At 45.7% G+C, this 13,617-nt stretch overlaps 1 protein-coding gene across 2 annotated transcripts in view; it reads right to left on the bottom strand.

Annotated features, from left to right (window-relative positions):
- The window catches only part of ATR (ATR checkpoint kinase), a 243,727-nt gene that overhangs the window by 192,538 nt on the left and 37,572 nt on the right, over nucleotides 1-13,617 (bottom strand). For both annotated transcript variants that reach the window (XM_068109426.2, XM_078772919.1), the window contains exons 11-15: nucleotides 12,463-12,664; nucleotides 12,019-12,296; nucleotides 10,248-10,447; nucleotides 10,032-10,129; nucleotides 4,746-4,920 (exon numbers count right to left, since the gene is read on the bottom strand). In XM_068109426.2, the coding sequence (XP_067965527.2) occupies nucleotides 4,746-4,920; nucleotides 10,032-10,129; nucleotides 10,248-10,447; nucleotides 12,019-12,296; nucleotides 12,463-12,664 (953 nt within the window). The remainder of the gene's footprint in view (nucleotides 1-4,745; nucleotides 4,921-10,031; nucleotides 10,130-10,247; nucleotides 10,448-12,018; nucleotides 12,297-12,462; nucleotides 12,665-13,617) is intronic.

The raw sequence follows: 13,617 nt of genomic DNA, 5'->3' as shown, positions 1-13,617 counted from the left end.
GATTCTGAAATAAGGCCTTGAGCAGGTGAGCGAGTGAAAACGAGTGGAACGAATGTAAGCGAGTGTATGCGAGTGGTCCTGTGAATATTTAAAATATGGCGGTGTTCTATAGATACAAAACGATTCCGGTTTTCTATACTCAGAGGCAAAAGTTATTGTGACATGGAATTTTTTCATTGGTAATCTTGTGAATGAATTTTTGGATTTGAACCAGAGAAAGAGTGTGTTAAAATGGTCGAAGAAACGCAACCAAGCAGTTGTTGTTCGAATTGCATGAAATTTGCAAGAAGCATGACATATTCGAGAAAAATGGCCAGCAATGTTCACTTTAAAAGGCCAGACAACCAGACGCTTATCATTTCCACTCAATGCAGTCTTAAGAAGTGCAGAAGTCAGAAAAACACCTCTATTCATCGTTCTGGAATAAGTTCGACATGCCACGCCTCGGGGAAAATGACAGATGGAGAGCTATAGGTATGCTTCAGTCTGGTACCTCGCAGCGTGATGTTGCTCGTCGATTCAACGTCCATAGAAACACCATTTGGCACAGCTTCACCGAGCTGACGGTAGGACACGTGTCTACAGGTGCACAGGTGAACGTTACATCAGGCCATGTGTTCTGGAAGGGGATCGTTTTGGAGGTGGGGGCGTTATGATCTGGGGTGGGATAACAGCTGCAGCAAGAACGCCAATGATTGTGATTGAGGGGAACTTGAATGCTGTGAGGTACCGAGACGAGATTTTGCAAATGGCCGCTTTACCGTTTTTGCAACAGAACGGCCCTAGAGTGACGTTTCAACACGATAATGCAGACCACACGTTGCTCGAGTTGTACAGCAGTATCTTAATCAGAACAATGTTAATGTGTTACCCTGGCCTGCAAGATCCCCTGATTTGTCACCCATTGAACACGTCTGGGATGAAATGGAGCGACGTTTACGACGTCATCCGAATCCTCCAAAAACGCTGCAGGAACTCCACCAAATCCTTCCTCGGATATGGAATGATCTTCCCAAGGACTTTCATCGACGTTTAGTGGCCTCAATGAGGCGAAGGTGCCAGGCCTGCATCAATGCACAAGGTGGACACACTCGCTACTGACTGTGTGAACTTGCTTGTGAACCCCCTCTTGTGTTGTGAATCATTTGCATATGCCAGGTGCACTGTTCTTATGGACTGTTGATCGTTACCATACCTTGAAACATTTGTCTTTCCATGTAATAACATTTCATTCGCGGCAGTAAAAGTTTAACACTGATTCTGTTTGTTGTTTGTGTGTCACAATAACTTTTGCCTTTGAGTATATTAGAATGGGCTAGCAACGCAGATTATCTTGCACATAATAATCATTCTTCAGCAAACACTCCAATCACAAAAGGTAAACAAACAACAGCACAGATAACAGAATTCCCACAGAAAATTCATAACGCATCCACAAAAACATGTAGACATATCATATTGGCTTTGAAGGAGACAAAACCCAGAGTGGGGTTGTGAAGACTGTGGATTGCCATGAACGGTTCAAACCTGCTAATGGAGACTGAGGTATCATAGGCCGGTAGCAAAACCTTGGTAAGGGCCTAGAAATGAAATTTCGTTCCGCGGAATGGGTGCTAGGTGAAATTTCACCTGATGCTAACTGTTGGTACACCAAACATCGGAGAAAAAGTTTTCCGTCCAACTCTTGCCCATTAAGGGTATGGAGGCCCTTAAAGATATAGTAGTTTATCCCTTTCGACAAAATACCTTTAAAAAGAAAACATCTTTACTGCGGCATTTATACGATTATATGAGGACCATAAACGTGCCACCAGCAGTCGGGGGATGTGAAAAGGCCCTTCTGATCATCCGGTGTTGAATTTCCAACCCCAGTGGCGTAGCGAGGGGGGGCATGGTGCCATGCCCCCCCCCCCCCCTCACCCTCGGCAATCTCAGGCAATCTAACTTTCAAAATTTTCCCAGGGGTGTCCATGGGGCCATCCCTCCTCAGGGCCATGAAATTTTTCAAAAATAACAAGAAACTATTCAGGCTTAGCTGCAACTTCAGCAACGGGCGCAATATGGCCACAGATCGCATCTCAGGCAATCTAGCTTTCAAAATTTTCCCGGGGATGACCCCCTCTCAGGTAAATGAAGATTTTTTTTAAAACGTCCCGTCATTGGTCCCCCCCCCCCCCCCCCACCCCCCTCGTGTAAATCCCTCATATAATTGTATAATATGCTAAAACCATTCTGTGTACACTGCTTAATTTCGATTGGCAAAAGGGTTGATATGCGATAAGCGGATAGACTGTACGTTGGGCTTGGGCGGTTCACTGAAGATAAATTGATCCTCCTGAACACTCTTGAGGTTGGTAACTCACCCACGAAGTGAACAACCGCGGAATGAGATGGATGGTCATGGAGCGAGCATTGCTCAAGATCCTTGAGGTGAATTAGGGGAAACAGTAGGCCGTGCTGACAGTCAGAGCTATTCACAGCGTGTTTATTAGTACCGTACCGTACTTACAAAAACGTTTCTCAAACAATACAGGTAAAAAACAATATAGAGTGAACAACGGAGAAACCTTAAAAACACCGTAAATCACAACCATATATGGGCATTGGGCATCAGATTTCAACAGCTCAAATATTGTAATGCTAATGGTCGTTTTCTATGTCGCTGTCATCACTCCCGGACCCATTTTCGAATGCATTTTCCGTCATCGTATTGGTCCCGTTGTCACACTCTTGGCACAAACACATGTCTGTGCATGAAAGGCCCGAATTTAGGCATGAACAGCGACCAGACGTACATTTAGTTTTCTTACAGGAACATGCCACCGCTTCCAGTACTGATTTAGGAGCGGGTGCGCGAGTCATCCACACAATCCCCAAATCCTCTCCGTCAACCACCCAGCCATGCTCTTGTGGGGAGGGGGCCTGCATCAATGGGACGAAGGAACTCCGATGTATACAGGATTGGTAGGCAGCTCTCAGTGAATGTTGATGTAGGGCATCTTTAGTCGGCGGAAGAGTCGCTTCGTTTGGCGATGAGGACAGACAGAAGAGTTTATACCTCGCTTCATGGAGGTCCTACGTTGAGAATTGACTGGTATACAAGGCCACAACAAACTTCTGTAACACCGATTCGGTTTCCTCAGACAAGAAAAACGATGAGCCCAGCTCTGTGAAAGCTGTTTGAAAATCTGCACTGTCGCACAACATGGTGAAAGGACGACGTTTTCCTTTCCCTTCGAATGAGCTGACCGAGTCGCAGCCAGTGAAAACGTGTAAACCAATCAGACCGTCACACACAGACTCGCCCAATGTAGCCCTCACGGTTCCAATATCGAGTACCCTTGTGGTGTTCTTGTGGCCGGTAGAAAACAATAACCATGTCTGACTGTCCTTCCACAAGCTGATCGCTATGATGGCTACATCACTGTCAGGACTGTGTATCACAACACTGTCGTGGCTCTGACTTGCATGTTTCGCATGAAGCAACAGTCTGGTATCAGCCTCTTCATGGTCACAGAACAGCTCTGATACGACACGGACATCAGGTGACTGAGTCGCCTGCGCGGACACACTGAGCTCATGACATTCCTGACCGTGGGTGACGAAAAGAGAGTAGTCCTGATTACAATGAGGCAGGGGGTGAGATTGCCAGGTCTCAAACAAGAATTTGAACAAGGCCTCTTTGTTTCTGCCATCCCCAATGAATTTCTTCCACTGTGATGGTACCTTCTGAGAACTGCCATAGAGGTGGACGAAATTTGTCCCGGACTCGCTGTACCGACGAGAGCGCTCGGCGTTTTTGATGGAGATTTTTTTATGAAGATCTCGTGTTTTACCACCATGATGTCGTTTCAAATAGCTGTCCTTCTTACCACATAATAAACAGACTTTAGGAAGCACTCGTGTGGTTGAGGATGGTGTTGCTATTTTTGAATGGCAACGCAGTTTTTTTGCTGGAGACATTGTGATTGTTTGTACAAGTGCTGTACTACACCTCTTCTCACTGGCTTGCAGACGTTTCTCGTCTGTAAATCGCTGGTAGCATGTGGCATGAAAACCACACACATCCTTCGGTATTTGCTCAAATGGTGATTCAAATGTCACTGATAGTAATGCCACACTATCATCGAGATGAAGGGCCGCTGCTCCGGCTCCTGGTATGGGCATCGGTGCCGGGGGGACTGGTAGTGGTAGTGTCGAAGATGATGATGATGGTTGTGGTGAATTGCGACTGGGGCATTCGAAAAGTTTCTTTGCCACATGAGAGCATTCACCATCGAGACTCATCCATTTTTTTGCACAGTCAGTGAATGTGGACCATCTCTTTTCTGTAAAAGGCTGCACCACCTCACCATGGACGCTTTTTAGGTGCAAAATACACACTAAACGTGACAGCCATGACAGTTGATCACAGAAGTCACATGATCATATTCTGTTATGTGATTGGCTGACACCTGTCTACATACGCGAAAGGCGGTACAACGGCACCCGAGATAGGCAAGTGGGCAAGACAATATAGTGCACACAATTTCATCTCATAACATATGTTTGGGCCAATATATTTTGGAGAACTTTTGATATGTCCAACACCATTAGATTCAACAACTTTTCGCATGGTAAAATTTTAGCACCTCGGACACGAAACGAAATGTCATTTCCCACAGAGTTGCTACCGGCCTATCAGGGGACATCAGAAATTGAGCACTTTTTTACGTTAGTAAATCCTGTGCTCCATGGAGCCTGACCTGGCACAAGGGCTTTTTGTACTGCAAGAAGAGGGCCGACGGCACAAGGCCAAGAACAGTCGCGAGGATCCGTGTTTGGAAGAACGCCGCCGACACAATGGCCCGATTCCTCAAGACAAGGCAATCGTGGATGCTGAGCAGCGCGCACAGTGTAACGTCTCTGGAATGCAACACTCTGGCAAGGTGCACACACATATGCACACTCTGTGATCATGCAAACACATTTCAAACAATCCTTCCTGATACACAACATAGCGTTTGTATCTTTCCTGCAAATAATCTTTCCTTCACTTGCAATCCCCAAAGTTTGTTGCACAATCATCTTTAATATGTACAACATGGTCCGGAAAACTGCTTCATTGATTATTCTGTTTTGGCCAACAATGACATAACGACTCATGCACAATCTTTTGATAGTCTCAGGGTTCAAAGTTCTTTCATAGCCAATAGCCATCTTACTCGTACACACATTCTTAACAAGACTCATTAAACATTTTGCTGTATTGCCCCCTTAAAGACCTATACATTTTCTTTGCAACTTACTAGCAGTAACTGACGTGGTATTAAAATCGAGTACAATGTATTTTATCCAAAGATTGCTCGAGTCACAACTTGAGGGATTAGTGGGGGGGCCAATGTAGCAGATTGAAATGCCCGGTGAAATTGCTTGTTAATTTTTGGACACTGGTTGGGCTGTCTTTAGGGATGATATAAGTTCTAGAAAAAATATGTCTCCAATTGTTTCAAGTTCTTTATGGCAGCCATTTTGGATTTTCAAAATGGCGGATGTCGAAAACGTAAAATTCCATTATCTTGGCTTCTAAATGACCTAGAGTTTCGATTCTGGTGTCCAGTTGTACATTTTTGGGGATAGAGAATTGAATGAAACCTTCTTTAATAACCTACAAGGGATAAAAATAGGTTTTTATGGCACAGCCGAACCAGTGTCCAAAATCTAACTTAATGCACATCTATCTTAATTGTTATTTGTTATTTGTATGTTCCAGATTCGTGACCCTGAGCTATGATGGAGCCAAAAAGCAAGAAAACCAAGAAAGAAACTGATTTCACACTTTGCATTCAGTGCCAGGATCCCCAAGGTGCACTAGTGACTGAGCCAGCACTGGGCTCATATGCAAAGTTTCTCCAGTTCATCCAGGAGAGGGCACGATATGGTGATGCCGACTTCAAACAGATCAGCGAACGATTAAGCTGTTTCACTGCCACTGACTTGAGGAACAATAAAGCAAAGTGGCACCGGGCATGTTATGGATCTACATGCAACACTGCTCACCTGGAGCGTGCTAGAGTTCGCCACCAGAAAGCCTGCGAACATGGCGACACCCAGCATCTTCATAAGAGGTGTGGACGTCCTTCTTCTGCACCTGCCGCTGCAAGTACCTCAGGTTCTACGCAAGACGAGACTCTTCGCTTCACACGTTCATCATCAACTCCATTCAACAGAGACCTTTGTTTCTTCTGTCAAGAGGTCACTAAGGAAAGTGTACATGTTGTATGCACGTTCAACGCAGGTAAACAGCTGAAGAAAGCTGTTGAAGAAGGCAGCAACCACAAGTGGAAAGTTCAGCTGAGTGCTGCCATCAGTGCACATGATGCTCATGCGATCGACGTCAAGTATCATCTCCCATGCTGGGTGCAGAATGTCCAACGTGCTCCCAAGAGTGGGACATCAAGTGATGACAAAGAACACATACTGCAAGAAACTAATGTTATCAAAATAGCCGCAGACATTGAGTTTGTCAGCCTTGTTCGCTCTCTACTCCAAGCTGGTGAAATTCTCAACATGTCTGACCTGAAGTCGGTTTACTCCAGGATTCTTGACAATAATGGTGTGCACAATGTCCCATCACCTACTACCCAAGGCATGAAGGAGAAAATCAACTCTCACATTGATGACGTTCACTTCATGAAACCAAAACGTCGAAACGAGTCAGACTGTGTATTCTCCACTGCCGTGCGTGATGCAGCTGTCGAAGATGCAATGACGAAGACAAATGAAAAAAACATCGAACAACTGTTTGAGAGTGCCTCTGTTCTCCGCAGTGCCATTGCTTGTCAGAACAAGCACCCATGGCAATTTGAAGGAGAAATGAACACTGATGATGCTGAAAAGCATGTACCCAAAGTACTCTATGCTTTCCTCCGCTGGCTACTGGAAGGACCAGCCACGAGCATTGAGCCAGAGACTATGCGCTCAGCCACTATTCATCGAGATGTTATAACCATCAGTCAGAACATCATGTACGGCTACAAGTCAAAACGCCAAGTCACGTACAAGCCCAAAGAGCCAGATGCACCATTCCGCCATCGCTTAGAATGGCCACAGCAGCTTGCCGTTGCCATTGTAGTCCATCAGTCCACCAGAAACAAGAAGCTTCTGGATTTCCTGCATGGGTTCGGTCTGTCTGTTGATTATAGTCGGATCTTGCGGTTGGAGACACAGCTGGCCAACTCAGTCATAGAGTCTACGACAGAACAGGGTGTATACTTTCCAAGAACCATGCGCATAGGGACGTTTGTCTTCTTTGCAGTGGACAACAGTGACTTCAATGAAGACACACCTGATGGGAAGCGGACACTCCATGCTACAGCCTGGGCACTCTACCAACGACGGGAACATGCACCCTCCACAGATGAACATAGAACACTGACACTACATGACCGAAAGGCCAGACACCGCTCACTCAAGGTTCTGACTGCTCCAGACTTTGTTCCTTGCCAAGCACCAAACAAACAATCTGCCACAGGTACCACGTATAGCTTCAAGACACGGTCAAACCCAGATGTCACCAAGCCGTACTCTGCGACGGACACAGTGTGGCTACTTTCACGCACAATCATGCGAACAGCTGAAGCTGAGGACGTACAAGACGACATCATCCCACCAGATGACCAGCTGCAAGCTGCAGAACCCCAGCATGCTGACCCTGTTGGGTCACTCGTCCACGATCCAAAACAACCACCTGGCAGTAGGATCAAGCATCACGATATCCCAACTTGGACAGCCTACAACTCACTGCTCTCCTCTTCGAAGCCTCTGACAGAGGTCAACGCCCTGCCATTGGTAGCAGCACCAGCCCATGAATGGCAAACACTGATAACAGTCTTGAAACAGACACAGCAAATCAACTGCATGGTCATGGGTCCCGATAGGAAGACAGTGATCACCTTAGACATGGCCCTGTATGAGCGAGCCAAACAGCTGGAGATGACCAGAGATGACTGCAAAGGCAAGTGGGTACTGCGACTAGGGGAGATGCACACTGTGATGGCTGCACTGAGGGCTGCTGGGAATGCCATAGAGGACCATCCTAGAAGATCTACCCAAGAAGTCAACTGGCACTGGTCAGCAGCCAGACGACGACAATCCTGAACATACTCCACCCCCTCCCAAGAAGGTGACTGTCATAGACGGCATGGCATTAGTGCAAGCAATGGGTAAGCCACAATGGGTCAAAACATGTGCCCAGTGGGCTGGCCATTTCAATGCAACACTGGACTGCAAGACCAACGGGTATGATGAAGTCCACCTCGTGTTTGACCGATATGATCTGCCAAATTCACTGAAAGAGGCCACACGGGAGAGGCGCCAAGGTGGCAAGCCGCCCACTGCTTACCACGTTCAAGACAGCACCCCGATTGGGAAACTGACAGCAAAACAGTTCCTGTCGCACACCAACACCAAAGATGAGCTAACTGTCTATCTGGCAAAGAAAGCTCTGTGTCACTTTGAGGGGACTACCAAGGTCTTCATCGTCACTTCAAGGCAGGATGTCTTCTCCAACTGCATGGATGTACAGCATCTCCGTAGCTCCCAGGAGGAGGCTGATACGAGGATCTTTCTTCACAGTCTAGATGCCGTCCGAAGAGGTGCAACACAGCTGTACATTCAGTCACCTGATACTGATGTATTCATCCTAGCACTCCACCGGTACCATGAACTATGCAAAGACACATACTTCATCACGGGTGTGGGGAACAAGAAGAGGCAAATCTCACTGGAACCAATAGTACATGAACTTGGTGTCAGGAAGGCTGCAGCCCTACCAGGATTCCATGCATTCACGGGAGCAGACCAGACTGGTCGGTTTGCCGGCAAGGGAAAGCTCACATGTTGGCAAGCCCTCAATAGGTGCTCTGTTGAGGTGGTATCTGCGTTTCATGACCTTGGGGCCTCTGAGGAGCTGAGAGCTGACACAGAAAGTGACATTGAGGCATTTGTATGCCAGCTGTATGAGCCTCGTACTACAGTTGTGGATGTGGGCAAGCTGAGGTGGAGACTGTTTACCAAGAAACAGCTAGAGGCACAGAAGCTGCCACCAACACGGGGAGCTTTACATGAAGCCATTGCTCGTGCACATTTCCAGGCCATGGTGTGGCATCAGGCTGATGTACCGGACCCCCAGCTTCCACAACCAACAGAACATGGATGGAGAGCAGAAGGAGATCAGCTGGTGCCCATCACAACCAAGGACCCTCCAGCCCCAGCTGCCATCACACATCTAATCAAATGTAACTGCAAGAAGACCCAATGCATGTCTCACTGCTCATGCAGGTCTCAGCATCTCAACTGTTCTGAGATGTGTATGTGTGGGGCAGATGAAGAGGTGTGTGGTAACACGGGTCAGGAGCGCCCCATGGGAATCGATAACACTGATGATGAGGAGGATGGAGATCCTTCAATGTAACAATGAACACTGCCAACTAAAAATATTGCACAAAGACATTATAAGTGTACATTTGAACACTAAAGTCCAGCCTTTATGTGATTTAGAAGTGAAAATGATGGAAAAAAATATATATATGTGTTGGCATAAGTGCGTGAAAATCCAAGATGGCTGCCATAAGAACCCTTTTGATCATATGTAGGTGTATAAATGTGTGTTTATTGGATTAAGTATCCGCAAATATGTACATTTGGACACCAAAATTAACACTCTAGGTCATTTAGAAGCCAAGATAATGACAATTTCGGTTTTCAACAAACGCCATTTTGATAATCCAAAATGGCCGCTATAAAGAACTTGAAAAAAATGGAGACATATTTTTTCTACAACTTCTATCATCCCTAAAGACAACCCAACCAGTGTCCACAAATTAACATTTGAATTCAACGGGAAAACATTGGCCCCCCCACTAGATACTAAATGCCACCGAATCAAGAAACATGACCATTCACTCATTTTTTGAAATTCCTCAGAAAACACATCAGTTGGTGGAAAAGAAAAAAGAAAGAAATAAGTCAATTAATTCTGAGGAAGCCACCTGACAACCTCCACCACCGTTTTCAGCAGGGCTTCGTGGACCTCGACCGGAGCACCTTTAGCCTTTGCACTGGCCTCGGAAAACCTCGAGATGAGCAGCTGCGGGTCATATTAAAAATAAAGACTTCAGCTTGGTGGACTTATCCTCTATAAACATTGTAAATGGCTCTGCTATGGCTGTGAAAATGTTAAACTCTTTGGAAAAATAACCACGAACCTTGTGACATTTGTTCTCGATGTCATCCCGTAACTCAAACACGGAGGCGAGACTGTCGAGCCTCAAGCAGAACTCGAGGGACACGACTCGATTGGGATCGTGTAAGAGGTGCAGCCAGGAGCCGATGGTCAAAACAGTGTCGGGCTCTTTGGAGTCCAACTTCACGTGTCGGAAGAACTCTCGCATGCTGCTGATGAGTGCTGGGACAGAATGGAACACCTTTTGAAGCACTAATATGTACTTTCTGAAAACTTATTTAATCCAAAAAAAGCATGCATAAAACAAAGAAAACATTTGCTGAGATTAAACAAGAAGATTGTGTGTAAATGGGAGGATGAGCACTGCAAAGGCCGCAGAGCCAGAAAATGCCCAAGTTGCATATCCATAACATTCTTCCCTCCTTAAAATATTGAGCAAAAAAGCCACGATAATACACTCACTCGTAAATAGATACTTCGTGCAAATTGGATAATGAAAACAAAGCAGTTACAGAATTAAAGACAAGGGCATTTCTCTTGCCATTTCCCCTACAGTGCCAGCAGGAGGCAGTGCCCCCATAGCATGTGCTACTTAACATGGCGATTGAATCCAGTTACCCAGTTTGCATTTCGGTTGTGGACATTAAAGATCCGAGGTATCCTTCAAAGATAGGAATTAATTTTGTGCAGATATCTACGGCTAAATTCTCTGCTCGCAATAATAATAAACAACAACAACAACAACAGGCATTTTAAGGCCATTTTCCCTGCTGGAGAGGGGGTTAGCCTTGAGGGCACCATGACAATCTTCTCCATTTTGCCCTATTTTCTGCATCTCCCCTTGTTAACCCCATTAACCGCATTTCTTCTTCCACCACCTTAAGCCAAGTCTTTCTCGGTCTTCCCCGTCCTCTACTTCCTTCTACATCCATTTCCATCACTCTTCCAAACCAGTCACTTTCATCCTTCCTCAACACATGACCAAACCATCTGAACCTGTTTCTCTTCACATCATCCATCACAGGCTCTATTCCCATCATTTTTCGCAATTCATCATTTGTCTTCCTCTCTCTCAACGATACTCCACACATCCACCGAACCATTCGCATTTCCACCCTTTCCAGCCTTCGTTGCTGCTCTACGTTCATTACCCTGGCGATTGAATCCAGTTACCAAGTTTGCATTTCAGTTGTGGACATTAAAGATCCGAGGTATCCTTCAAAGATATGAATTAATTTTGTGCAGATATCCATGGCCAAATTCTCTGCTCGCAATAAGATGTACAATGATGATTATCCGCTGTTAGGGGTAATTAAAATATGGGATTATGATTGTGTAGAAGATAAGTACGAAGACAGCTCACGTTAATGAGGTGTGGATAAGGTGTAGTAGGTATGAAGGTCTAAATGGTCTCCTTCCGTGTCTGAAGGCTTACCCAGTCTAAGCCAATAAGATACTTGGATTCCAAAGAGATCGGATGGTGGCAAGCTGTGATGCAATTGCACCGACTATTAGATGGACCAATATATAATTTTTCATTTTCTTTAACTATTTAACAAGGGGGTAATGATTCACTAAATAAATGGTGTGTTCACCAAATAAATCAGGTGTGTTCACTAAATAAATCAGGTGTGTTCACTGAAGGTGAACACTGTGTTCACAAAATGCAGGTGTGTTCACTAAATAAATGAGGCTTCTTTAGCTTTGACATAGGTGACTTCAACCCTTTGTTTTGGAACTGCAGAATAAAGCTGGTTAGTCGGTAGGGATTATGGAAGCAAATCAATCCGTACCAAGCTTCACCGGAAGAGGTTGGTCTTTCTCCAGGAGACTCAGGAAAGGGAGAAAAATGGCAGGATCGAGGCAGGCCTTCTCAATGTGTGTGTGGCTTGTCCTCACAATGAACCCACAACAGAGGAGGCCTGGAAGGTCTGTCAGACTCTCATAGTCATCACCCTCATGTCGACCGCAATACACCAAGACGCCTGAGTTTGCCAGAAGGCAAGCATATTTCCCGAGGCACATGGCCAGCTTCTCGCGCACCTGTGGGGAGGGGTCACGCACCCGGGAACTGCATGAGGCCCAGGGATTGGGTGAACAGCACAGGTACAAGTTTTATGACATTGTTTTTTTTGAAAAACCTCATAGATTGTTTTTTTAATCACAACGTTAATACTCAAAATAACCATTTTAAAGTAACATTTGTTAGAGTCAAACTCACACACACTTCGTCTTACACAACAATGTTGATGACTTGATCATTAAAAGTCGGTCCAAGCTGTATTAGTAGTTGTGGAAGAGCTCCCACAACCGCAATTCGAACCACCTCATCCTGGTTTTGTGCTGCCAGTTCCATGAGGCGTAACCGCATGGGAGCCTCTTCTCTGGTACATGGGATAATTGCCAACAAGGACACACAGTGGGCCAGCATCGTCGGTGCTGTAAAAGCATTTAGTGGAAGTCAGTCATTACAAATATAAATATATTATACATTGCAAATAAAGATATATTTTCTGATGACTCCACCCTCCGCTGTGACATCCCTCATCCCTCAAACACGTGGCTTGCAGCCTCTTCCTCCTCTTCAGACCTTGAAAGAATCACATGATGGTGAAACAGTTCGAATATATCTTTCAATTCTGACAAATCTCTCTCTCCCTTTCTCTCTCCGAAAGGAGCGTCTGGCAAACCCTCCCATCTATTTTGTGAACAATCCTCTTGAGGAGGTACAGTGAATCAAACTCCTGGGTCTCACTATCAGCCATGATCTTTCTTGGGCAAACCACATTTCAAAGGTGGCTTCCAAAGCCAACTGCCAACTGAGAATCCTCCGTCATGCAGAGTCCTTCCTTGGCAGACCTGAACTCCTATCGTCTTACAAGGCTTTCATCTGCAGCTTGATGGAGTGCTGCTCTCCCATCTGGACATATAGCTCACCTTGACACCATGGAAACCAAGGCCTTCAATATCATTGGAATCTCCCGAGATGAAGCTGAGTCTATGGGTCTATCATTACGCCATCGCAGGTGAGTCGTTGGTCTCTCTGTCTTCCCCCGCATCCTTTCTGGTCATGCCCCCATGCTCTTTCACCGCTTTGTCCCCCTCAGGTTTCTGCAGGGCTCACACAGTCCACCATCAACCCCCTTCAGATGAAACTACCTAAATCCAGGATCATTGCTCACCTCCACTCATTTGTTCCTCTTTTTCCCCACCTGTGGAACTGACTTCCACATTCTCCACAATCTCATTCTCCCCTCCAAGTCTTCAAGACAGCTGTTCACCACCATCTCAGGTCGTCCCCAATCCAAAACTATGATCTTTTCTACCCTAGAACTTTTCTACCCTTTTCTACCCAACCCCAACCCCTCCTTTCAAATTTTCAGTTTTCCCTC

The sequence above is a fragment of the Myxine glutinosa genome, chromosome 2 (assembly GCF_964187855.1).
Source record: "Myxine glutinosa chromosome 2, kmMyxGlut1.1, whole genome shotgun sequence".
Lineage (NCBI taxonomy): Eukaryota > Metazoa > Chordata > Myxini > Myxiniformes > Myxinidae > Myxine > Myxine glutinosa.
The sequence above is the reverse complement of the archived record's forward strand: the minus strand, read 5'-3'. Positions and strand labels throughout refer to the sequence as shown.